At 44.0% G+C, this 26,977-nt stretch overlaps 1 protein-coding gene across 3 annotated transcripts in view; it reads left to right on the top strand.

The window, feature by feature from the left end:
- ACACA (acetyl-CoA carboxylase alpha) overlaps positions 1–26,977 on the top strand; it is a 337,027-nt gene that overhangs the window by 68,328 nt on the left and 241,722 nt on the right. For 2 of the 3 annotated variants that reach the window (XM_030808070.1, XM_030808067.1), the window contains exons 2-3: positions 8,095–8,141; positions 18,266–18,518. In XM_030808070.1, the coding sequence (XP_030663930.1) occupies positions 18,292–18,518 (227 nt within the window). In that variant the 5' untranslated portion in view covers positions 8,095–8,141; positions 18,266–18,291. Of the gene's footprint in view, positions 1–2,229; positions 2,360–8,094; positions 8,142–18,265; positions 18,519–26,977 lie in introns of all 3 variants that reach the window. The other variant, XM_030808066.1, reaches the window with a different exon arrangement.

Genomic DNA, 26,977 nt, shown 5'->3' with positions numbered 1-26,977 from the left:
ATATTTCAGACCAGCTGTCGTGACTCACACCTGCAGTCCTAACATTTTGGGAAGTTGAGGCTGGAGGATCACTTGAGCAGGAGGTTGAGATCAGCCTGGGCAACATAACAAAACCCCGTCTCCACAAAAATCACAAAAAAGCTAGCTGGGTGTGGTAGTGTGCGCCTAGTCCCAGCTACTCAGGAGGCTGAGGTAGGAGGATTACTTGAGCCTGTGTATTAGTCTGTTTTCACACTGCTGATAAAGACATACTCGAGACTGGACAATTTACAAAAGAAAGAGGTTTAATGGACTTACTGTGCTATATGGCCAGGGAGACCTCACAATCATGGCAGAAGGCAAGGAGGAGCACGTCATGTTTTACATGGATGGAAGCAGGCAAAGAGAGAGTTTGTGCAGGGAAATTCCCATTTTTAAAACCGTCAGAACTCATGAGACTTATTCACTAACACGAGAACAGCATGGGAAAGACCCACCCCCAGGATTCGATTACCTCCCACCAGGTCCCTCCCACAACACGTGGGAATTAAAGAGGAGGTTTGGGTGGGGACACAGCCAAACCATATCATTCAGCCCCTGGCCCCTCCCAAATCTCATGTTCTCACATTTCAAAACCAATCATGCCTTCCCAACAGTCCCTCAAAGTCTTAACTCATTTCAGCATTAACTCATTAGTCCACAGTCCAGAGTCTCATCTGAGACAAGGCAAGTCCCTTCTGCCTATGAGCCTGTAAAATCTAAAGCAAGTTATTTACTTCCTAGATACTATGGGAATACAGGCATTGGGTAAATGTAGCCATTCCAAATCGGAGAAATTGACCAAAACAAAGGGGCTACAGGCTCCATGCAATTCCATAATCTAGCAGGGCAATCAAATCTTTTTTTTTTTTTTTTTTTTTTTTTTTTTTTGAGATAGAGTCTTGCTCTGTCGCCTAGGCTGGAGTGCAGTGGCGTGATCTCGGCTCACTGCAAGCTCCACCTTTCAGGTTCATGCCATTCTCCTGCCTCAGCCTCCTGAGTAGCTGAGACTACAGGCGCCTGCCACCACGCCCAGCTAATTTTTCTGTATTTTTAGTAGAGACGGGGTTTCACCGTGTTAGCCAGGATGGTCTCGATCTCCTGACCTTGTGATCCACCTGCCTCGGCCTCCCAAAGTGCTGGGATTACAGGCGTGAGCCACCATGCCTGGTCTCAATAGATATTTTTTCTTATCGCTTCCCTCCTCCCATCTGCTACCCTCAAGTAGGCAATTGTTAATATCTTACATAGCCATAGTACTTTTTTTTTTTTTTTTTTTTTGAGATAGAGTCTTGCTCTGTTGGTCAGGCTGGAGTGCAGTGGCACGATCTCGGCTCACTGCAACCTCTGCCTCCTGGGTTCAAGTGATTCTCCCGCCTCAGCCTCCCAAGTAGCTGAGATTACAGGTGCATGCCTCCATGCCTGGCTAACCATAATACTTTAGTCAAAACTATGAAACTAACATTGGTACAATAGTAACTAAACTATAAAACTGTATTTCCTGGTTTTTTTTTCCTCTAGAGATAGGGTCCCTCTCTGTCACCCGGGCCGGAGTGCAGGGGCTCATTATAGCTCATTGTAATGTGAAACTCCTAACCTCAAGTGATCCTCCTGCCTAGGCTTCCGAAAGTGTTGAGATTACAGGTATGAACCACCATGCTGGCCTTCTGTAGCTTTTCTTTTTTAGTGATGTGTTTTTCTATTCCAGTATTTAATGTAGGATACCACACTGTATTTAGTGGTCATGTCTCATTAATCTCCCCTGATCTGTGATAGTTTCTTAGTCTTTCCTTTTTTGTAATGGCTTGATGATTTTGAATAGTACTCATCAAGTATTTTATAGAATGTCCCTCAATTCATATTTGTCTGATACTTTCTCATTAGACTAGGGTTATGGGTTTTTTGGGAAAATACCACAGAGGTGAAGTTGCTTTCCCCTCCCCTCGACCCCTGTAGTTTGTAATGGTTTCTTGTTCCCTGTAATCTCTTTTCTTCAAGTTGCATTTTTTTGATCTACAGGTAGTTATTTGTTTTTAGTCTTTCATGTTGAAGTTTTTCTCAGACATCTGGTAATCTTTATTGTCCATTTATATTTAAGAGGAAGTGTTGAAAGCTGATTAGAGGTGGTTAGCTTACTACAGTGTAATCTGGTTGGGCAACTCAATTAGGGACATTGATGTTAGTAACGTTAGTTATTTTTTTCTCCTTGAGCTGGTCAGATTCTCCAAAGAAGGATCCTCTAGGCTGGGCACGGTGGCTCACACCTATAATCCCGGCACTTTGGGAGGCCAAGGCAGGTGGATCATGAGGTCAGGAGTTCGAGACCAGCCTGGCCAATATGGTGAAACCCCGTCTCTGCTAAAAATACAAAAATTAGCCGGGCATGGTGGTGCGGGCCTGTAGTCCCAGCTACTCGGGAGGCTGAGGCAGAAGAATCTCTTGAACCTGGGAGGCAGAGGTTGCGGTGAGCCGAGATCATGCCACTGGACTCCAGCCTGGGCAACAGAGTGAGACACTGTCTCAAAAAAAAAAAAAAAAAAAAAAAGAAGAAGGATCCTCTAATCTCTCTCTGGGAGGGTGACGATTAGGGAAAGAGGACCGGAAAATCTTACTCAATATATTGACTTAATTTATTTATTTTCAGTATTGTACCCTGCCCCTTACTGTTGCTGGTATCCCCCAATCTAGAAACCCTCTGTTTAACCCTCTCTAGAGAATAAACCTAAAGTCTCAGGATGGTAGAGCAGCAGGCACCTGACTTCACTAGTCGGGGAGAAAATGTAATGATCTGAAGCTTCGGAACCAATTTCAACCAATCCTCCTTATTTTCTTTAGCTCTCTTTCACCTCCACTTTCTGAACATTTTGGGGAACCTATGATATAAATTGTGTTGATCGTAAGTTTACCACAGATGGGCTATGATTCAGTTTTCTTGGGCTTGCCTAGTCATTTATTGCTCTTCTATCTGCTTTCCAAGAAAATTGTCTTGTTGTCTACCCAGACTTTTTAATTTCTTTTTTGGTCTTTTTGTGGGTTATGCCTTTTTAGTTTATTTATTTATTTATTTATTTTTATTTTCTTGAGAAGGAGTCTCGCTCTGTCACCCAGGCTGGAATGCAATGCCATGATCTCAGCTCATTGCGGCCTCTGCCTTCTGGGTTCAAGCGATTCTCCTGCCTCAGCCTCCCAAGTAGCTGGGATTATAGGTGCACGCCACCACGCCCAGCTAATTTTTGTGTTTTTAGTAGAAACTGGGTTTCACCATGTTGGCCAGGCTGGTCTGGAACTCCTGACCTCAAGCAATCAGCCTGTCTCATCCTCCCAAAGTGCTGTGATTACAGGTGTGAGCTGCCATGCCCAGCCCAACCCATTGTCTTCAGACAGTTTTTGCCATGGTGTCCAGGCTGGTGTCAAACTCCTGGGCTCAAGCCATCCTCTTGCCTCAGCCTCCCAGAATGCTGGGATTACAGGTGTGAACCACCACACCTGGCCTAGAGGGCTTTTTTTCTTTTTAAAACAATTTTTAAATTTCTTTTTTCTTTTTTATCTTTTTTTCATTTATATTTTTTGTAAGTGTTTTCAGAGATTATTATACTACTGTAATTGTATATTTAGGTGTCAAGAGCCACTTAGCTAGGGACAAATCTTATTTATCTTTGAATAACCAGTATCTGTTTCACTATTTGGAACACAAGTTCTTGTTATTTTAAAATTTAAAACTTGTAAATTAAAATAGTTTTTAAAATAAAATTTTCTGTAATCCTTTTATGAATCACTGAATTAATAACCAAAATCCATTAAAAAATAAATGACAAAATGGAAAAGGCAAATTCACTTATTCTCTTTGAAAACTTTTTTTTTTTTTGAGACAGAGTCTCACTCTGTTGCCCAGGCTGGAGTACAGTGGTACAATCTCGGCTCACTGCAACATCTGCCTTCTGGGTTCAAGCAGTTCTCTGCCTCAACCTCCCAGGTAGCTGGGATTACAGGCACCCGCCACCAGGCCTGGCTAATTTTTACATTTTTAGTAGAGACAGGGTTTCACCATCTTGACCAGGCTGGTCTTGAACTCCTGACCTTGTGATCCACCTGTCTTGGCCTCACAAAGTGCTGGGATTACAGGCGTGAGCCGCTGCACCCGGCCTCTTTGAAAACATTTAAGTGAATTTACTATGACTTGAGAGGCAAGGACATGTTGTGCAAGCTTGGATACTTTTATCAGTGTCTACGAAAACTAATTGCTGCCTCTTTATTAGAATTGCTTGGAAAATACAGTGTAATTTGAGTTCAAGGAGAATATGCTAACTAAATTTGGCAAAATCTCTTGTATTTATTTAGAAAAAGATCTCTGGGCCGGCCACAGTGGCTCACGCCTGTAATCCCAGCACTTTGGGAGGCTGAGGCAGGTGGATCACCTGATATCAGGAGTTTCAGACCAGCCTGGCCAACATGGTGAAACGCCGTCTCTACTAAAAATACAAAAATCAGCCAGGTGTGGTGGCATGCATCTGTAATCCCAGCTACTCGGAAGGCTGAGGCAGGAGAATCGCTTGAACCCGGGAGGCAGAGGTTCCATTGAGCTGAGATCGTGCTACTGCACTCCAGCCTGGGTGACAGATTGAGACTCCGTTTCAATAAAAAGAAAAAAAAAAAATCTCTGAATGAAATGCAGGCTGACTTTTTTTGTTTTTGTTTTTGAGACAAGGTCTCATTCTGTTGGCCAGGCTGGAGTACAGTGGCACTTCAGCCTCGATCTTCTGGGCTCAAGTGTTCCTCCCACTTCAGCCTCCCAAGTAGCTGGGACCATGGGCATGTGCTACCACATCCAGCTTTTTTTTTTTTTTTTTTTTTTTTTTTTGGTAGAGATGGGGTTTCGTCATATTGCCCAGGCTGGTCTTGAACTCCTGGACTCAAGGGATTCTCCCACCTCAGCCTCCCAAATGGCTGAGATTACAGGCATGAGCCACCGCTCCTGGCCCAGGCTGACTCTTAAATACATTAGCTGTAATTAGCTTTACCACATTTTCAGGAACATAAGGCACAGTTTGGGAGCCTTCTGCAAAAATTTTCAAGAGTCTCCAAATAAAAGCTGAAGAATACATTATATATATAGTGTATATATAGGATATATATATGTATTTAAAAAGTACATATATATATTTAAAAATATATATGTATATATATATATATTTTTTTTTTTGAGAGACAGTCTTACTTTGTCCGCAGCCTAGAGTGCAGTGGTGCCTTCTCGACTCACTGCAACGTCTGCTTCCTGGGTTCGAGCTATTCTCCTTCCTCAGCCTCCCCAGTGGCTGGGATTACAGGTGCCTGCCAACATGCCTGGCTAATTTTTGTAGTTTTAGTAGAGGCGGGGTTTCACCATGTTGGCCAGCTGGTCTCGAACTCTGAACCTCAAGTGATCTGCCTGTCTTCATCTCCCAAAGTGCTGGGATTACAGGTGTGAGCCACTGCACCTGGCCCCATGATATATCTTTTAAATAAAAGAGAATTTGACATTATCAACAATTTTATATAATGAAGAAAATAATTTTTATTTGAGTAGGCAGACTGGATCTGGAAAAAGGCCCTGTTTTAGAACTAAGACAGCAATTATATGAGCCTTCCCCAAAGGTCGGCTTCTTTTTTAGTCCTCTTTCTGGAGAAAGAGGTCTTAACCTAATTCAGGGCAGGAGTTTAGGAATCCCAAACCTGTATGGAAGGAAAATTTTGTATGAGGGTACATTTTTGTCAAGAAAAGGTCCATAGCTTTCATCAAATTTCCAACAGTTGAGACACTTTTAAGAATCATTGGTTTATGTACTTAACTGGCTGTCTTTGCTGTCTAGTGAGGTTATAAAGTGGAGGGGGTGAGGGAGTAAGGATTAGTTGTGGCTTTAAGGCTTTTTTTTTTTTTTTTTTCTTGAGACAGAGTCTTGCTCTGCTGCCCAGGCTACAGTGCAGTGGGGTGATCTCGGCTCACTGCAACCTCTGCCTCTCGGGTTCAAGCGATTCTCCTGCCTCAGCCTCCCGAGTAGCTGGGATTACAGGCACACCACGCCCGGCTGATTTTTGTATTTTTAGTAAAGACGAGGTTTCACCATGTTGGCCCAGCTGGTTTTGACTCCTGATCTCAGGTGATCTGCCCATCTTGGCCTCCCAAAGTGCTGGGATTACAGGTGTGAGCCACCACATCTGGCTGCTTTAAGACTTTTTTGACACAACTCATAATAAAATGTCATTTACATCATGACCTATATATAACTGAAACAAAAATTTACAGAACTATGGATACTCTCATAAACTATGGTATATCTTAACATTTTCTATCTTATTTCATTTTCAAAATATTGGTTATAACTTGCTACATTGATTTCTTAATGTTTTGCTGGGTGGTAACCCATAATTTGAAAAACACTGGCCTATTGCATTATAGTTTACAAAATCCTTTCATATATTCTTAGTTTTCACAGCAGTCCCATGAGGTACATATGACCTTCTTTAAACTTAATTAAATTCGTTAATTTATTTATTTTTGAGATGGGGTCTTGCTATGTTGCCCAGGCTGGAGTGCATTGGCTTTTCACAGTGTGATCATAGCACTCTGCAGCCTCCAACTGCTGGACTCTAGCACACCTCTGCCTCAGCCTCCCAAGTAGCTGGGACTATAGGTGCACACCACTGCCCAGACTTTCTTTTTTATTTTTACAGATGAGGAGGCTTGTCTGTACCATATACAGAGACATTAAGTGACCTGTTCAAGTCTGCCGTCACTTGCAATACTTGACAGTCGGAGTTTGAGCTTGATTGGTCCTAGGTTTTAACTCCACCTTCACTGCATCTTTGGTTACATGATCCAAACTTTTTCCTTCCTCTTCTCAATTGTAGGGAATAATACTAGCTCAGACTGCATAACTGGATAAATCCTAATATCCTAAATCTTGTCTCTTGTCATTGAGGGGTCCTCTCTTGGAAGTTTTAGATTTCCCTATCAGTGTAATAGGTTCTTTCCTTCTGTTTCTTCTCTGTCCTGAACCAGTGGTTCTCAAGCGTGTATTTCCATCAGTGTCAATTAACTGTGGAACTTAAAGTTGATATCCCTGGGTCTCCAGCTGCAATTCTGATTCAGCAGATCTAGGGTGGAGTTTAGACTTTGTAAAATTTTTAAAAGCTCCGCAGGCGGCCGGGCACGGTGGCTCACGCCTGTAATCCCAGCACTTTGGGAGGCCGAGGCAGGCGGGCGGATCACGAGGTCAGGAGATCGAGACCATCCTGGCTAACACGGTGAAACCCTGTCTCTACTAAAAATACAAAAAATTAGCCGGGCGAGGTGGCGGGCGCCTGTAGTCCCAGCTACTCGGGAGGCTGAGGCAGGAGAATGGTGTGAATCCCAGGGGGCGGAGCCTGCAGTGAGCCGAGATAGCGACACTGCACTCCAGCCTGCACTCCAGCGACAGCAAGACTCCGTCTCAAACAAACAAAAAAGCTCCGCAGGTGATTCTTAAACATAATCAGAGTTGAGAATTTCTACCCTAGATACATTTAAATTGTCAGGCTTAAGAAGGAAACCGAGGATTTGGGGAGTTTGCTAGAGACTCTTTGATCCCTTACAGTTTAGGGACTTAGTATAATGGGCGCTCTGTCTTCCCCCTGGCTCCTAACTTTTGTGTGTAGGTGTAACCGCTTGGAAACATAATCAGAGCTTAAGTGAATTGTAGAGAATCTAGTGGTTCTCTTCTCCCCACTGCCTCTTTTTTGATGAAATATTAGAAATGAAAATGTTGAAATGTATTCATCGAGTATACAATTGGAAAAGCCACCTTGTGAAATGGTAAGCTTGTTATATTGTTTAATATTTTCTTAAACAATAAAGCCTTTATGTAATGTGTTTGATTTACAGAATTGAACAAATAATAAACTGCTAAACTTTGTGCTTTAAGTTAAATAATAGATTTGACCAGTAAAATAGATACTTTATATATTATTACCTTTGTATTATGCTGAGCAAGACAGGAATTGACAAAAGTTTGTTTCTTAAAAAAAAAAAACCTTAAAATCTTTCTCTCTTTTTCTCTCTAGTTCTTTTTGGAAGTGGATATCTACTCAGACAGTAAGAATTATAAGAGGTCAGTTACAAATAATACTCCTTGTTTACAATGTGATAAAAATTTTGTTCATGTTGTAAAATATCACACTGTAGGCTTTTGTGTTAAAAATTGACTTCCACAAAATAATATAGGCAGATTTAGGGTGGATAACCTGAAGTGAACAAAGAGTCTAACAATGGTACTCAACTGTGTTCTCTCTTTAATTCAGGACTAGAATCAGTGGAAATGGGACAGGCTGTGGAGTAGCTTCTAGAGTGTCTGGACAGCTACTCAGTAATTTTCCATACATGACCTCTCTTTTCTGTTGGTTTGTAGGCTCGTGCCTGGGAAATACTATTCAGTACAGTTGCTGGACAGGCTTTTTAGCTGTTCACACTGAGTTGCCTCCAATCTATGTAACCGTTTAGAGAAGGCTGCCTTCATGGTCTTCTTAGCTAGGAACTTGAAGTTGGCCTTATTGAGACTCTCACTTATTAGCCCAGGAACCCTGTTTTATTAACTCTCTTTTTCTTCTCCCATGGAATCAAAGAATTGTGCCTTGTGGATTTTCTCTTTTGTGTGTGGTCATCTAACTTCAGTCAGACTGCAAGCTAGAGTCTACACCTGCGTGTCTTGCTTTCTTACTTTGTGAAGAAGGCACCCATTATCTTCTGTTAGTTGGGATGGGATTTTGTTTTTTGGATCTACTGTTACTTTTAAACATAACTATTTACTGCTGTAAATGTGAAAGAAATAGGCTTTTTGCTGCTGTAACTTTTGGTGTTCTTCAGTGTGGTCAGTCTGTTGGAACTTTCCCTTCCCTCCTCCTTTCTTTCTTTTTCCCTCCCTTTTACCCCTTTTTCCTCCCTTTTCCCCTTTTCCCTCCCTCTCTGCCTTTTTTCTTCCTTTTTTTTTTTCTTTTGAGACGGAGGGAGTCTCTGTCACCCAGGCTAGAGTATAGTGGCGTGATCTCAGCACACTGCAACCTCTGCCTCCTGGGTTCAAGCGATTCTCATGCCTCAGCCTCCCAAGTAGCTGGGATTACAGGTGCCCACCGCCACGCCTGGCTAATTTTTTGTATTTTTAGTAAAGATGGGGTTTCACCATGTTGGCCAGGCTGGTCTTGAACTCCTGATCTCAGATGATCCACTTGCCTTGGCCTCCCAAAGTGCTGGGATTACAGGCATTAGCGACTGTGCCTGGCCAAAAATAATGGGAGCCCTTTAAAGGTTTTTTGTTTTTTTTCTGTTTTTTGAGACAGAGTCTTGCTCTGTCACCTCCCAGGTTCAAGCGATTCTCCTTACCTCAGCCTCCCAAGTAGATGGGATTACAGGCATGCGCCACGCCCGGCTAATTTTTGTATTTTTAGTAGAGATGGGGTTTCGCCATGTTGGCCAGACTAGTCTCAAACTCCTGACCTCAGGTGATCTACCTGCCTCAGCCTCCCAAAGTGCTGGGATTACAGGCATGAGCCACTGTGCCTGGCCTGTATTTTTAGTAGAGATGGGGTTTCCCCATGTTGGGCAGGCTGGTCTTGAACTTTTTTTAAGACCTAATATTTCAAGGGAGAAATGTATACTAAATTTAGACAGCAAATTTTTTCTGTTGCATGATACTTTTCTTTTTTTTTTTTGAGACGGAGTCTCGCTCTGTCACCAGGTTGGAGTGCAGTGGCGTGATCTCTGCTCACTGCAAGCTCCGCCCCCTGGGTTCACGCCATTCTCCTGCCTCAGCCTCCCGAGTAGCTGGGACTACAGGTGCCCGCCACTACGCCCGGCTAATTTTTTGTATATTTAGTAGAGACGTGGTTTCACCATGTTAGCCAGGATGGATGGTTTCGATCTCCTGACCTTGTGATCCACCCGCCTCGGCCTCCCAAAGTGCTGGGATTACAGCCGTGAGCCACTGTGCCCAGCTGATTCTAGTTTTAAAGATAAAAGTTAGCTAAAGTAATCTCCAGTTCACTTTCAGAAAATGTTAGGCTGGGCTCAGTGGCTCACACCTATAATCCCAACCCTTTGGGAGGCCAAGGTGGGAGGATCACTTGAGCTCAGGAGTTTGAGACTGGTCTGGGCAACATGTGGAGATGCTGTCTGTACAAAAAAACAAAAAGTAGCCAGGCATAGTGGTGCATGCCTGTAGTCCCAGCTATTTTGGAGGTTGAGGGTGGAGGATTGCTTGAGCCCAGGAGTTTGAGGCTGCAGTGAACGAGGATCATGCCACTGCACTCTAGCCTGAGTGACAGAGCAAGACCCTGCCTCTAAAAAAAAGGGAAATGTCTATAGTTTTCTTTACTTTTTTTTTTTTTTTTTTGAGACAGAGTCCTACTCTGTCACCAAGGCTGGAGTACAGTGGTGCTATCACAGCACACTGCAGTCTTGAACTCCTGGGCTCAAACGATTCTCCCACCTCAGCCTCCCCAGTAGCTGGGACTACAGGTGCATGCCACCACACGCAGCTAATTAAAAAAAAAATTTTTTTTAGAGATGGGATCTCACTATGGTGCCCAGGCTGGTATAGGTTTTCTTTAGTTTTGTTTTAGCAGTCTTGCCAATATGTTAATTACTGTTTTATTCTTGTACCACAGTGATTCTCAACCTTTAGGGCTTGTGAAAGCATAGATTAATGGATGCTGGCCTGTAGGTTCTGATACGGTTAGTTGGTCTGGGGTAGGGCCCAAGAATTTGCACTTCTAACAAGTTCCCAGGTGATGCCAATGGTCTAGGGACCACACTTTGAGAACCACACTATGCTAGCATTTATAAATGCTGTTTGTCTCTGTAAGTGAATAAACTGACTCACAAATTACACCAGAACAATCGTGCATATGTAATTTTCACATGTTGAGTGGTGATTCCCAGACATTTTAAAGTATTGACGGTTTCTCATCTGATGTCAAGGAATGCTGTTGTCCACTTACTTTCATACTTCACGGTGGGTTATAGCATACAGTTATTAATAATACATTTATTATCTATTAATGTACCATATCTTAGAGCACCTCAAAATCACAATTGGGAATTATTATTTTTCTATTTTTATTTTTGCAGTTGCAAGATTTAAGAGAGTGAAGACAGAGCTCCCATACAAAGGGAGGGGACCCAAAGAGGGTAGCTGTAGCTGGCTCGAATGCCTGGGTTTATATCCTGATCATTGTCCCTCCCGCTGTGCTCTCAGGCAACAGATGATTGACTATTTCTTTACCTCCTGTTTTTGCCTAATTAGCATTTTAGTGAGCTCTCTTTAGTATCCGATTGGTTGGGCGTGAGCTAAGTTGCAAGCCCCGTGTTTAAAGGTGGAAGCAGTCACCTTCCCAGCTGGCTTAGGGATTCTTAGTCGGCCTAGGAAATTCAGCTAGTCCTGTCTCTCAGTTCCCCCTCTCAACAGGAAAACCCAACTGCTGTTGGGGAGGTTGGCCAACAACCGCTCTAACTGCTTCTTGCTGAATTGGGGCATAGTAGGGGTTGTGCAGTTGAGATTTCCTCGGGAGGGGTGCCTTTGATGTCATTAACATCAGAGCATGGGCTAGCAGGCCGGTCCAGGGGTCCGTGGTAGATTTTACTCATGGACTGCATCTGGGGCTCCATTTGAAGAACCATTTGTAGCTTTACAGCTTCAATTCTGCAAAAGATAAACTTAACAAGGAGGTTAAACATACAGGGTCCAAAGAGGAGTAGCAATATTATAGCTGCTAGAGATCCTAAGAAGGGGAGAATCCAGGGCATCCATTGGCTGAGGAGGCCCCAGGGTCTAGTGTTTTGAAGCTCCTCTGCTCTACGTTGTATTCGATCTTGAATTTCTTTAACTTTCTCAGTGATGATTCCGGATTGATTAACATAACAACAGCATTTTTCCTCTAAAAATAAAAAGGTTCCCCTGCTTTCGGCGGTTAGCAAGTCTAAAGCTCTTCGATTTTGAAGGACTACTGATGCTAGGGAGTTAAGTTGATCTTGCAAGGTGACCAGGGTATCAGCAGCCCATTCCATGTCACCATTTAGTTCTTGAGATAGTTTGTAGTAGAACTGAGTAGAGGTTGTGATACCGCCAGTGCCAGTACCTAGTCCGCCTAGCACTCCTGCTCCGGTAACAAGAGGAGGAATGGGTACTCTTTTGTTGTGGGGCTTAGGTACGACATGATTGTATAAGTCTTGTTCAGTGTAGATGGTCATAGGGGGCACTAAGAATGAGAGGAAGCACATAGATTCTGAAGAGCCATTCAAACAACGATAGGCTGAGGTACCACAGACAAAAAATATTACTAACTCCTCCCAGACTATTCGTGTGGGAGGAGTTACCCACCTGATGTATTGGGAGTTGGTTGTGTATATAGTACTGCTAAATTTTACACAGGTGAGGTTTGAGGTATGGGTTATTTCCAGATTGGAAACAAGAGGACCTACTAAAACAGAAGTGGTGTTTATTTCTGTGCTGAAGTTGTTCCATTGTTCAGGTATAGGGATTGAAATGTATGGCCTAAAGTGCGGGGGGAGGCACATCCAACAGTTAGTAGGGTTTTGGGCCGAGACCTCATGGAGCCCAGTGAGGGTAGTATTAAATAGGCTTACCAGGCCAGTGTGGGTATGGAGGGTTTCATGTAGTTCTGAGAGATCTAGTCCTTTGTAGGGGCTAGGGGTGCTATGTACCCAGGTCAGTTGGGAGATTACTTCCTTTATGTGTTTTTCTCTTGCCTGATCTTGAACTCCATCCCCATCAGACATACCGGTATGAGTGAAGTAAGTCCAACAGACAGTGGCTCCAAGTCCTCCAGGACAACTGGGATTAATCATTTTTCCTGTCCAATAATGAGTATTTGCATGCATGCAAAGAGTGGCAGAGTTATAGCAGTTGTGGGGCGTATGGGTGTGGGCAGTGAAGATGGGGGTTCCCTTAGATAAACTCCTATACAATGGGGCATCAATATTTCCAGGACGCTGCATTCTCCATAGAAACTCTTGCTAAGGGGAGCTACTGGTCGTACAGCAGCATGGACAGGGTGCAGTGAGAATGAAAGGGGGTAAGAGAACAGTAAAGAGAAAAATATGATAAGGGAGGGCCATGGGGATTTACGATTTTAGTTACTTTCCTCCCGGTTGTCATTTGAAGAGCAGGCGCAGATCCTCTAGAGGTTCACAGGAATAGCTACCGTTGTCTTGTGGATTTTCGGGTTCCTTTGGCAATATCCAGGGTTTGACTCGAGTATGATGTATCCAAGACTCCACTCCAGCCACTTTAACCGCAGTTAGGGTAGATAAAATGACTGGATATGTTCCTTCCCAGGATGTATCCAGGGATGGGGAATTAGAGGGAAGGGACTTGACTAATACCATGTCACCAGGGTGGAATAGTTCCTTTCCCTCTTCTCGGGGAGAGGCTCCCTGTAATGTTTTTTTTTTTTTTTTTTTTTTTGAGACGGAGTCTCGCTCTGTCGCCCAGGCTGGAGTGCAGTGGCGCAATTTCGGCTCACTGCAAGCTCCGCCTCCTGGGTTCACGCCATTCTGCCTCAGCCTCTCCGAGTAGCTGGGACTACAGGCGCCTGCCACCACGCCCAGCTGATTTTTTGTATTTTTTAGTAGAGACGGGGTTTCACTGTGGTCTCGATCTCCTGACCTCGTGATCCGCCCGCCTCGGCCTCCCAAAGTGCTGGGATTACAAGCCCTGTAATGTTTTAAGAACCTGTTGATACTTGGCTAAGGAGGTGATGTCTGTAACTAAGTTGGCTATCTCTCGGTCAAGCACAAGGTCATTGGTTAGGAAGGGCCGTCCATACAGCATTTCGTATGGACTAAGTCCTGCTTTTTGGGGAGAGTTTCGGATTCTTAGTAAGGCTATAGGCAACAGAGCAGGCCATGCGAGGTGGGTTTCCTGGATTAGCTTTTTTAGATGTCGTTTGAGTGTTTCGTTCATTTTCTTGACCTTTCCTGAGGACTGTGGCCTCCAGGCACAGTGTGAGTGATATTGTATACCTAACACCTGGGATACTCCCTGGGTTACTGTAGCCTTGAAAGCAGGGCCATTGTCACTCTGTAAGCCTCGGGGAAGTCCGAATCTGGGAATTATTTCATGAACTAGTACCTTTATTACCTCTTGGGCCTTTTCTGTCCTACAGGGGAAGGCCTCTGCCCAACCAGTGAAAGTATCTACCCAAACTAGTAGATACTGAAATCCCTGAGATTTGGGCATGTGGGTAAAATCTAGTTGCCAGTCTTCTCTTGGGTAATGGCCTGTTCTTTGTTCTCCTGAAGGAGCTTGGCGATAAGGCAGGGGATTATTTCTTTGGCACACTTCACAGGCCCTGACTATCTGCTTGATAGTTTTGAAAAGGCCTGGTCCAATAAATAATGATTTGGCCATCTGATGGGTGCTATCAATGCCTAAGTGAAAGGTTTGGTGAAGGGTTTTAAGTAATTTCCATTGGTTAGCTGCAGGCAAAAGTATTTTTCCTTCTTTGGTGGCTAGCCATCCTGAGGGGAGGAAACTATGTCCTTGTGAGGTTCCCCATTCTATTTCTTCTTCTGAGTACTGGGGCTTGGTTTCCTGGAGGGGATTACCCCATACTAGGGGTCCTTCTATAAGCATTTCTAATGGAGGGTCCTGCTTTGCGGCTCTTTTGGCTTCAATATCTGCTTGGTGGTTCCCTTCTATTTCCCTTTCCTTTCCTTTCCTTTCTGATGATACCGGTAGTGTAAGACTGCCACCTCTTTAGGTTTCTGTATAGCCAAGAATAATCTCCTAATGGCTTCCTGATGTTTGATAGGTGTTCTTTTGAAGTTAGGAATTCCCTTTCTCTCCATACTGCTGCATAGCCATGGAGGACTAGGTAAGCATACTTAGAGTCTGTATATATATTTACCCTTTTTCCTTCTCCTAATTCTAGTGCCCGAGTGAGGGCTATGAGTTCTGCCAGCTGAGCACTAGTTCCTGGAGTGAGGGGATTACTTTCAAGTATTCCATTATCACTGACCACTGCATACCCTGATTTTCAAAGTCCTTTTTCTTTTCTTTTTTTTTTTTTTTTTTTGAGACGGAGTCTCGCTCTCTCACCCAGGCTGGAGTGCAGTGGCGCAATCTCGGCTCACTGCAAGCTCCGCCTCCCGGGTTCACGCCATTCTCCTGCCTCAGCCTCTCCGAGTAGCTGGGACTACAGGCGCCCGCCACCACGCCCGGCTAATTTTTTTGTATTTTTAGTAGAGACGGGGTTTCACCGTGGTCTCGATCTCCTGACCTCGTGATCCACCCGCCTCGGCCTCCCAAAGTGCTGGGATTACAAGCGTGAGCCACCGCGCCCGGCCTTCAAAGTCCTTTTTCTACAAAGGAACTTCCATCAGTATACAAGTTGAGGTCGGGATCAGTCAAGGGAACCTCTAAAAGGTCCACAATTGGGAATTATTAATCTTTTTTTTTTTCCTTTCTAGACGGAGTCTCGCTCTGTCACCCAGGCTGGAGTGCAGAGGCATGATCTCGGCTCACTGCAACCTCCGCCTCCTGGGTTCAAGCAATTCTTCTGCCTCAGCCTCCTGAGTAGCTGGGATTATACACGTGTTACCACACCCAGCTAATTTTTGTATTTTTAGTAGAGACGGTTTCACCATGTTGGCCAGGTTGGTCTTGAACTGCTGACCTCAGGTGATCCACCCGCCTCGGCCTACCAAAGTGCTGGTATTTACAGGTGTGAGCCACCGCGTCCGGCCAATCTTTTTTTTTTTGTACAGATGGGATCTCATTTTGATGCTCATGCTAGTCTTAAACTCCTGGACTCAAACAATCCTCCTGCCTCTGCCTCCCAAGTTGTTGGGATTATAGGCGTGAGCCACTGCGCCCAGGCTTATTTTCTGAATTAAAATAATTGATCTGGGTACAAATTATTTAATACTGAGTTGATCTGTAGTTTTGAAATTTTGAAATAGGATTTTTGAGATGACAGAATAACTATTGTTTCATTTAGTTTGGGTTTTTATTGTTGTGGGCTCTTATTTTGGTTTTTAAAAAATATTTTTAAATTTTTATGGGCAGCACTTCATTCCATAAAAGAGAATGAATGTTGCTGTTTTGGTCTTTATTAATTAGTTTCTTTTTCTTTCTTTTTTTTTTTTTTTATTATACTTTAAGTTCTGGGATACATGTGCAGAGCATGCAGGTTTGTTACGTAGGTAAACACGTGCCATGATGGTTTGCTGTTAATTAGTTTCTTAGTTAGCTATTGGCAGTATCTAATCCTAATTAGTAAGGCCCTACATTTAGAAAAATTATACTTACTTGAGATGATTATAGATTTTAAATTTGGTGATAGATTCACTTTCTCTTCATATGAATGTCAGCACATTAGAGCCAAAAGTAGTCATTTTGGGGTGAAATTTTAAAATGCATAATTTAAGAAAAAACTCATGAGGACAAGTAAAGTTTTTTTTTTTTTAAATTAAAAATTACCTATCTGGAGTTTGTTTTAAAAGTATACACATATGTAAAATTCATAGGCCAGGCACAGTGGCTCATGCCTGTAATCCCAGCAGTTTAGGAGCCTGAGGTGAGAGGATTGCTTGAGCCCAGGAGTTCAAGACCAGCCTAGGCAACATAGGGAGTCCCCATTTCTACAAAATATTTAAAAATTAGACCGGGCACAGTGGCTCACACCCATAATCCTAGCACTTTGAGAGGCTGAGGTGGGTGGATCACGAGATCAGGAGTTCAAGACCAGCCTAGCCAAGATAGTGAAACCCCGTGTCTACTAAAAATACAAAAATCAGCTGGGCATGGTGGTGGGTACCTGTAGTCCCAGCTACTTGGGAGGCTGAGGCAGAGAATTGCTTGAACCCGGGAGGCGGAAGTTGCAGTGAGCTGAGATCGCGCCATTGCACTCCAGCCTGGGCGACAGAGCGAGACTCCGTCTCAAAAAAGAAAAAAAAAAAAAAAAAAAAGGCCAGGCACGGTGGCTCACGCTTGTAATCCCAGCACTTTGGGAGGCCGAGGTGGGTGGATCACGAGGTCAGGAGATCGAGACCACGGTGAAACCCCGTCTCTACTAAAAATACAAAAAAATTAGCTGGGCGTGGTGGCGGGCGCCCGTAGTCCCAGCTACTCAGAGAGGCTGAGGCAGGAGAATGGCGTGAACCCGGGAGGCGGAGCTTGCAGTGAGCCGAGATTGCGCCAGAGCGAGACTCCGTCTCAAAAAAAAAAAAAAAAAAAAAAGAAAAAAAAAAAATAGGCCGGGTGCGGTGGCTCACACTTGGAATCCCAGCACTTTGGGAGGCCGAGGCGGAAGGTCAGGAGATTGAGACCATCTTGGCTACACAGTGAAACCCCATCTCTACTAAAAATACAAAAAATTAGCCGGGTGTTGTGGCGGGCACCTGTAGTCCCAGCTACTCGGGAGGCTGAGGCAGGAGAATGGCATGAACCCGGGAGGCGGAGCTTGCAGTGCGTGGAGACCGCACCACTGCGCTTCAGCCTGGGCGACAGAGCGAGACTCCGTCTCTAAATAGATAGATAAATAAATAAATAAAAAATAAAAATAGAATTAGCCGGGCATGGTGGCACGTGCCTGTAGTCCCAGCTACTGGGGAGGCTGAGGTAGGAGGATCACTTGAGCCCAAAGAGTTTGAGGCTGCAGTGAACCATGATTGTAGTACTGCATGCTGTGTGGGTGACAGAGTGAGACCCTGTCTCAAATAAATAAATAATAAAATAAAAGTTATAGCCTCTCAATATATAGTGTTTGAAGCCAGATGAGCATTATGCAGTTTAAATATCATTTCAAACAACCCTTACTCTATCTAAACCCTTACCATTTAGTCCCCCATTACTAACAACCAAAATAGCAATATCACAACAAGCAGCTTTTGCCTACTGCAAAGGTTTCCCCGTTGATCATAATTATTTCCTGGACACCACCAAATGATAATGAGATTAGGAATGGCTTATAGGTTTTTGAGAAAAATTTCTTTGAGGAAAAGGGAACTGGTTTTAATTTATGGGCATAGTTATCATGATCTCAATTTTCCTCCCTTGTAGAAATTAAAGGCCCTGAAATAGAATAGCCAAGGAAGTTAGTTCTCAAATTGCCTTGCTTCCAAGTCTCAGCTATGGTTTATTAGATATAACCTCTGGCTGACCTCAGATATAGATTATTATTCATAACCTGCCTTTCTCACTTTTCATTTTCTCCATAGCTCTAAGAGCTCATTTTGGAGGAATAATGGATGAACCATCTCACTTGGCCAAACCTCTGGAGCTGAACCAGCACTCTCGATTCATAATAGGTTCTGTGTCTGAAGATAACTCAGAGGATGAGATCAGCAATCTGGTAAAGCTGGACCTACTGGAGGAGAAGGAGGGCTCTTTGTCACCTGCTTCTGTTGGCTCAGATACACTCTCTGATTTGGGGATCTCTAGCCTACAGGATGGCTTGGCCTTGCACATAAGGTAAGAGAGAGTTTAATGGTCTACTTATTTAATCTGTCTTGTTAGTTTTGTTGATTATGTTCTGAAAAGAGCAAGAATGATTTCAGCCAAGACTGCTTTGCCTTTTCCTATGTCACTGAACTCAAAGCTTTGTTGAGGAAGTCAGAAATGATGTATTTTTCAGAAATCATGTATGTTCCCATCAAATTTTTCATGTCTTACTAGGTTTTTTTTTTTTTTTTTTTTTTTTTTTTTGAGACAGAGTCTTGCTCTGTTGCCCAAGCTGGAGTGCAGTGGTGCGGTCTCAGCTCACTGCAACCTCTGCCTCCTGGGTTCAAGCAATTCTTCTGCCTCAGCCTCCCAAGTAGCTGGGATTACAGGCGCCTGCCATCATGCCCAGCTAATTTTTTTGTATTTTAGTAGAGATGGAGTTTCACCATGTTGGCCAGGCTGGTCTTGAACTCCTGACCTCGTGATCCGCCCACCTCAGCTTCCCAAAGTGCTGGGATTAGAGGTGTGAGCCACCCCGCCCAGCCTTTTTTATTTTTTTTTTTGAGATAGAGTCTCGCTCTGTCGCCCAAATGGGAGTGCAGCGGTACAATCTCAGCTCATTGCAACCTCTGCCTCCCAGGTTCAAGAGATTCTCCTGCCTCAGCCTCCTGAATAGCTGGGACTACAAGTGCGTGCCCTCGTGCCTAGCTGATTTTTGTTGTTTTTGATAGACACCGGGTTTTGCCATGTTGGCCAGACTGGTCTTGAATTCCTGGCCTCAAGTGATCCGCCTGCCTCAGTCTCTCAAAGTGCAGGGATTAAAGATATGAACCACTACACCTGGCCACTTCTACCTGCTAGGTCTTTCAGTGAGACCTAGTGAGTAAGAGTTAGGTTGAGGAATTTCAGTTTTTGTACTACTTTGACTAACATTGTTTTAACTATCTTGATGATTGATAGGAATTCTCCAGGGGTTGTCAACTTCGTAGTAAGTTTTTTTGAACTAATTCATCAGATTGTCAGGAAGTTATATTCTGTTTCTTGCAGGGCCAGTCCCCAATCAAGGGCTGTTAATAGAGCTCTCCTTTTTCTCTAGAAACACAATTCTACCTAACTGAGAATGTCAGTACATAGTAACACTAGATTGTTTTTATTTATCGATGTTTGATTATATAACTAGCGTGTGAGATGCTAACCTTTGGTCATTTACTTTTCAGTTCTTGGATTAAAAGGTCTGGATCAGTGGTTCTTGGTTCTCACTGTTCATCAGAATCACCTCGGGGAGCCTTGGGAGATAAGCCCCATCCCCAGAGATTTTGATTCATTCGATACTGGCTTGGTGTGGAACTGGGGCTTTTTTTTAAGGTATCCTGGTGATTGTTGTGTACAGCCAGCACTCAGATTATAGGTGTACCCTAGATAAACATAAGTTAGGGTGGCTGTTGCTGCTGTTGTTATCTTGGCACCTTTATTATTAATGGGTCATAAAATAGTTCAGCTCTATTTTATACACTAAATATTACCGACTCTGTAATAAAATCCTATATGAGATCTGGCTGGATGTGATTGTTCTGTCTTACTGTTATCCCTGAGGCTTGGGATCAGGGCTTCTGAGAGACTAGGCAGTGTTTGTTAGTGGTCACCTTCATTTAGCTATGTAGAGGTCAAAAGAAAAGTGTAAAGCAAGTTAATTATGTTTTACTTCACAGGTTCCTAGAATTGTAATAAACCAGAGAGATAATTTAGCCTAACACTTTTATTTTATTTTTAAAAATTAATTTAAAACATTATTTAAATAGAGACAGAGGTCTTACTATGTTGCCCGGACTGGTCTTGAACTCCTGGCCTCAAGCGATCCTCCTATCATGGCCTGCCAAAATGCTGGGATTACAGGCATGAGCCACCATACCTGGTCGCAAAATACTTTTTAATAGTTGGGAAAACTAAGGCCCAATGAGGAGAAATAACTTGCCTAAGTTTGAATAGCCAGAGAACTTGGATTCAAACTCATATCCTGATTTTATTTCACTAACTTTTCTACTCTACTTCCCTGTCCATACAGGTGTCTTAATTATATAACTGGTTCAGACAAAGTTGGTTTTATGGAGTTAGTGAACAAAGCATTATCTCTGGGTTAAAAAGAGGAATAGAGAGCAGTATTTTAGTGGCAGGGAAAAGGGATTAGGTCTTTATGTAAACATTTTTTATTTTATAGTTCACTTAATGATTGGCTCTAAGGTTAATACTAGTGGTGGCATTCTTCTCTCCTGAGGTCATTTGGAAGTGTGTGTAGGGGGGTTGTGACTGGCAGGACTACTTGCATTTAGTGGACAAAGGACAAAGGACCAATGATACTAAACCTTCTGTGGTATAGTAGATAATCCTACACAACCAAGAAATCTCCTACTCAAAATGTCGTATTGCCCCTGTTGAGAAAGACTGGTTTAACTCTAAATCCATAAAACCACACAGCACCTTGAGAAATCTGTCCAGTTTGAGTCTATGTGAAACATAATATCCATTTGCTGGATTAGGAAACTGAGTTTGGCTATGGTGAGATAAACGCGTTATAAGAAACTCAGCTAGTGATATCACAAGGCAGTTTGTAGTTGCCAAGTCATTCCCAAAGTTGATGGTTCTTATGCAAAGTCTATGTGGTCAGTGGCATGAGTGTCTGGAATTTCTTTGCATGCCTTACTGTTGCAAAAATCATGTCCGTAGCTCGTGGAGGAGCCATGGATTGAAGTGTGATCAGCTGCATGGAGAGGAGACAATGCCATTTCCAACTCACTCCTCAGCTAGCTAATGTTCTAAAATAGAAAAAACATTTTCTGTTTATCCATTCCTTAAGTCACTTCTGGATATGGTGACCTTTGGGGTAATTTTAATTGAGTCAAATTCATTTGATAGGTGAAAGACCTCTGTTATGACATCTGCCACTAATTAGATGTGTGACCATGGGCAGTACATATTATCTCCTTGGAGTCATCTATAAAAATGAAGATATTGATTCAGATACTCCTTTTCACTCCTGAAACTCAAAGTTAAATAGAGACTAAGTTGAGTTTAGGATCAGCTCTTAGAACGAATAGCCTAATCCTTCACAGGTGACATAGATTAAGGGGGCAGGTGCATTCCTAGGAGATGTTAACTGGAAGTCATCTGAAACCAAATGAAGTAATTGCCATAATGTAAGATGGGACCGAGTCTCTCTCTCAAGTTTAGGTGCTGAGAAGTCTAGTGGTGTGATGGATGAGCCCAAATAGAAAATAGACTTTTCCTGAGATGGAGATGATTTGCCTCATGTATTTTCTAGAGTCCAGTGAAAGACTGGGTGAATCACTTTCTTTTTCTTTTTCTTTTTTTTTTTTTTTTTTTTTTAAGAGAGAGACTCGCTCTGTCACCCAGGCTGGAGTGCAGTGGCACCATCTCGGCTCACTGCAACCTTCACTTCCTAGGTTGAAGAGATTCTCCTGCCTCAGCCTCCCAAGTAGCTGAGATTACAGGCACCCGCTGCCATTCCTGGCTGTTTTGTATTTTTAGTAGAGACGGGGTTTCACCATGTTGGCCAGACTGGTCTCGAACTCCTGACCTCAGGTGATCTGCCCTCCTCAGCCTCCCAAAGTGCTGGGATTACAGGCGTGAGCCACCGCGCCCAGCCTTTTTTTTTTTTTCTTTTGAGATGGAGTTTCGCTCTTGTTACCCAGGCTGGAGTGTAATGGCGCAATCTCCACTCACCACAACCTCTGCCTCCCGCGTTCAAGAGATTCTCCTGCCTCAGCCTCCTGAGTAGCTGGGATTACAGGCATACGCCACCACGCCAGGCTGATTTTGTGTTTTTAGTAGAGACAGAGTTTCTCCATGTTAGGCTAGACTCTAACTCCCGACCTCAGGTGATCCACCCGCCTTGGCCTCCCAAAGTGCTGAGATTACAGGCATGAGCCTGTAATCTGTGCCTGTCAGCCTATGCCTGACCCTGGCCTTTTTTTTTTCTTCTTTTTTTTTTTGAGACGGTCTTGCTCTTTCGCCCAGGCTGCATTACAGTGGTGCAATCTCAGCCCACTGCAACCTCCACCTCCCAGGTTCAAGATATTCTTGTGCCTCAGTCTCCTGAGCAGCTAGTACTAGAGGTGTGTGCCACCACGCCCGGCTAATTTTTTTGTATTAGTAGAGATGGGGTTTCACCATATTGGCCAGGCTGGTCTTGAACTCCTGATCTCAGGCAATCCACCTGCCTCAGCCTTCCAAAGTGCTAGGATTACAGGTGTGAGCCACCATGCCCAGCTGGATGAATCACTTTCTAAGCTTTGTGACCCAAACATTTGAAAATAAGACCCTGGCTGGGCGTGGTGGCTCACGCCTGTAATCCCAGCACTTTAGGGAGCCAAGGTGGGTGGATCACCTGAAGTCAGCAGTTCAAGACCAGCCTGACCAATATGGAGAAACCCCATCTCTACTAAAAATACAAAATTAGCCGAGCATGATGGCACATGCCTGTAGTTCCAGCCTTCCAGCCAGTTGGAAGGCTGAGGCAGGAGAAGTGCTTGAATCCGGGGGTGCAGAGGTTGCGGTGAGCCGAGATCATGCCATTGCACTCCAGCCTGGGCAACAGAGCAAAAAAAAAAAAAAAAAAAAAAGAAAAGAAAAGAAAATAAGACCCTAAGTAAAAAGTAGTTATACAGACCTCATTGTAGACAACTGATTTGGGTTTTTATTTTTAGATAAGATCAGCTAGAGGTTGATATATCAGCCGGGTTGATATATTTCTGGAACTCACTAGTATTCAATTGAACATTTAAGAAGAAAGGCTGAAATGTGGACTTTTTTTTTTTTTTTTGAGACTGAGTTTCACTCTTGTACAGGCTGGAGTGCAATAGTGTGATCTTGGCTCACTGCAACCTCTGCTTCCTGGTTTCAAGCAATTCTCCTCCCTCAGCCTCCCAAGTAGCTGCGATTACAGGTGCTCTCCACCATGCCCCACTAATTTTTTTTTTTTTTTTTTATTGAGAGGGAGTCTCACTCTGTCCCCAGGCTAGAGTGCAGTGGCGCCATCTTGGCTCACTGCAACCTCTGCCTCCTGGGTTCAAGCGATTCTCCTGCCTCAGCCCCCTGAGTAGCTGGGATTAGAGGTGCGTGCCACCATTCCCGGCTAATTTTTATATTTTTAGCAGAGACAGGGTTTCACTGTGTTCATCAGGCAGGTCTCGAACTCCTGACTTTGTCATCTGCCTGCCTCGGCCTCCCAAAGTGCTGGATTACAGGTGTGAGCCACTGTGCCCAGCCCACCATGCCTGGCTAATTTTTTGTATTTTATTTTATTTTACTTATTCATTTATTTTTTTAATTAATTTTTTTTAATTGAGTCAGAGTTTCACTGTTGTTCCCCAGGCTGGAGTGCAATGGCACAATCTCAGCTCACCACAACCTCCACCTCCCAGGTTCAAGCAATTCTCCTCCCTCACCCTCTCAAGTAGCTGGGACTACAGGCATGCGCCACCATGCCTGGCTAATTTTTTTTTTTTTTTTTGAGACGGAGTTTCTCTCTTGTTGCCCAGGCTGGAGTGCAGTGGCATGGTCTCAGCTCACTGCCACCTCTGCCTCCTGGGTTCAAGTGATTCTCCTGCCTCGGCCTCCCGAGTAGCTGGGATTACAGGCATGAGCCACCATGCCCAGCTAATTTTGTATTTTTTAGTAGAGACGGGGTTTCTCCATGTTGGTCAGGCTGGTTTCAAACTCCCGACCTCACGTGATCTGCCCGCCTCAGCCTCCCAAAGTGCTAGGAGTATGGGTGGGCATGAGCCACCGCGCCTGGCTTATTTATTAATTTTTTTGAGACAGAGTTTCGCTCTTGTTGTCCAGGCTGGAGTGCAGTGGCGCAATCTCGGCTCACCGCAGCTTCTGCCTCCCAGGTTCATGTGATTCTCCTGCCTCAGCCTCCCGAGTAGCTGGGACTACAGGCATGCGCCACCAGGTCTGGCTAATTTTGTATTTGTAGTAGAGATGGGGTTTCTCCATGTAGGTCAGGCTGGTCTTGAATTCCCGACCTCAGGTGATCTGCCTACCTTGGCCTCCCAAAGTGCTGGGATTACAGGTGTGAGCCACTGTGCCCAGCTAATTTTTTGCATTTTTAATAGAGACGGGGTTTCACCATGTTGGCTAAGCTGGTCTTGAACCTCTGATCTCAGGTGATCCACCCACCTTGGCCTCCCAAAGTGCTGGGATTACAGGCGCCTGGCCAGTGGACATCTTAATTTTGATAACCAGTGTATGATTTGGTGGCATATAACAGAGCCATCTAGTTGTATGGATATTGGCAGTTTCTCTGCTCCTATGGGATGTCACTTGAGGTCAGATCGTTTTGCATACTTAAAATTCACCACATGCTATCAACCAAACAGAACTGTAAACAGTTTGTCAACTAATAAGCTGAATTTCTGGTTGAAGTTTTGCATACTTAAAATTCACTACATGCTATCAACCAAACAGAACTGTAAACAGTTTGTCAACTAATAAGCTGAATTTCTGGTTCAGTTGGAACAGGTTATCTCCACATTTGGGTCTTTTACCTCTTAACACAGTGTGATTTCTTTCCTCTTTTTTAAAAATCCACCTCCTTCCTCTCTAGCATAGTGTGATTTCTTTAAATCTTTTTTATCCTATGCTAAATGTATGGGTTTTTTGTTTGTTTGTTTATTTGGTCTCACTCTGTCACCCAGGCTGAAGTGTTCATTGGCGCAATCATAGCTCACTAACTTCCAGCTCCTGGGCTCAAACAATCCTCCCGCTTCAGCCTTCTGAGTAGTGGAGATTATAGGTGTGCACCACCGTGCTCAGCTAATTTTTAAATTTTTTTAGAGATGGGGTCTTGCTATGTTGCCCTGGCTGGTCTTGAATTCCTGGCCTCAAGTGATTGTCTGGCCTTGGCCTTCCCAAGTGCTGGGATGACAGGTGTGAGCTACCTTGCCCAGTGTATACTTCATGTTACAGTGAAACAGGAGAGTTCCCTCATCTCCCTTGCAGGATGTGCCACAGGAATGTGTCTCGCTCCTTCGGTTGCCCCACTGCTCAAACCCCTAAGGGGAGGATGCAGATAGGCAAATGCAGCAGCCATGGGAAGCACTTTTGGGCTCCAGCCCCACGGCACCATCTTGGGGTGGTGTCTGCGACTCCGGAAGCCCAAGTGAGCATGTGTTACGGTGTGCTCTTTCAGCTTTGCTGTCTGCAGACAGCTTGTGTTAACCAGCTCAATAGACCGTCTGCCTTATTGCAAGGGCAGAGGGCCAGTGTGACAGCTTTCTGTATCCTGAGCTCTTGCCCAGTGTACCAGAAAAATTGGATCACATGTGGGCTCGAAGGATGAGTGCAAGGTTTTATTGAGTGGTGGAAGTGGCTCTCAGCGACATGGATGGGTAGCTGGAAGGAGGGGCTGGAGTAGGGAGGTGGTCTTCCCCAGGAATCAGGGCTTCTGGCGGCTGGACTCTTCTCTGACTGCCCCGAGTTGAATTCCCTTCGGCGTCCAGACGTCCCTCCTCTCTTTCTCTGCCTTGTTGTTCCGCCATTGCAAGTCTGCTGGCCTGCTGGTGTCTGCTGGTCTGTTCCTCTGCTCCTCTTGATGTTCAATCACTTGTGTCTGTGCCTGCTAAGATCTCGGGTTTATATGGGCACAGGATTGGGGGTGTTGCAGGCCAGAGTGGTCTTGGAAAATGAAGCATTTGGATGGAAAAACAGGCATGCCTGTTCTCACTTAGGTCCATAGGCACAGGTCAAAGGTGGAGCCCTTGGCAGGGACTCTGCCCTTCTCTACCCAGTACTTCCCTGTCCCCTTCCCATATCAGTAGTATTTGAAACTCAATCTCCATTTTCTTTCATGTGTCTTAAAACATATGTTCAAGTCATTGAATGACCTTCATTTTATGGTTAACATAAAATGAAACATGTTTGGTTAACAACTTTATCTGAGAACAATCTGTATTTGCTGTTATCTGTGTATACCTGAAACCAGCAGAAGATGTCTATCACTGGGGTTCAAGACAATAGTTGTTGCTTTGGAAGGAGAAAGTGTATTCACTCAGGAAGGGCTCTGAAGTTGACTTATATTTCTATTTCTTTTCTGATCTAGAAAGAAAAGTTCTTTACCAATATTTTTGAAAATTGAGAATTCAGATGAGATTGCCTGTAAAGATGTTGGACTCTTCAGAATAATTTAACTAGAAAAGTTTGAGCTCTTTTGTAATTAGAAATAATTTGTAAAGTTTCTCCCATGATACTAGTCATAGTATGTTAATGAGTTTGGAATCAGCTCCTAGATACCACATTTCATTTTCTTTTCTTTTTTGAGATGGTGTCTTGCTCTGTCGCCCAGGCTAGAGTGCAGTGGCGCGATCTCGGCTTACTGCAACCTCCGCCTCCTGGGTTCAAGCGATTTCTCCTGCCTCAGCCTCCTGAGTAGCTGGGATAACAGGTGTGCACCACCATGCCCGGCTAATTTT

The sequence above is a fragment of the Nomascus leucogenys genome, unplaced genomic scaffold, assembly GCF_006542625.1.
Source record: "Nomascus leucogenys isolate Asia unplaced genomic scaffold, Asia_NLE_v1 Super-Scaffold_258, whole genome shotgun sequence".
Lineage (NCBI taxonomy): Eukaryota > Metazoa > Chordata > Mammalia > Primates > Hylobatidae > Nomascus > Nomascus leucogenys.
Note: the sequence above shows the minus strand (reverse complement) of the source record. Positions and strands in the feature narration are given on the sequence as shown.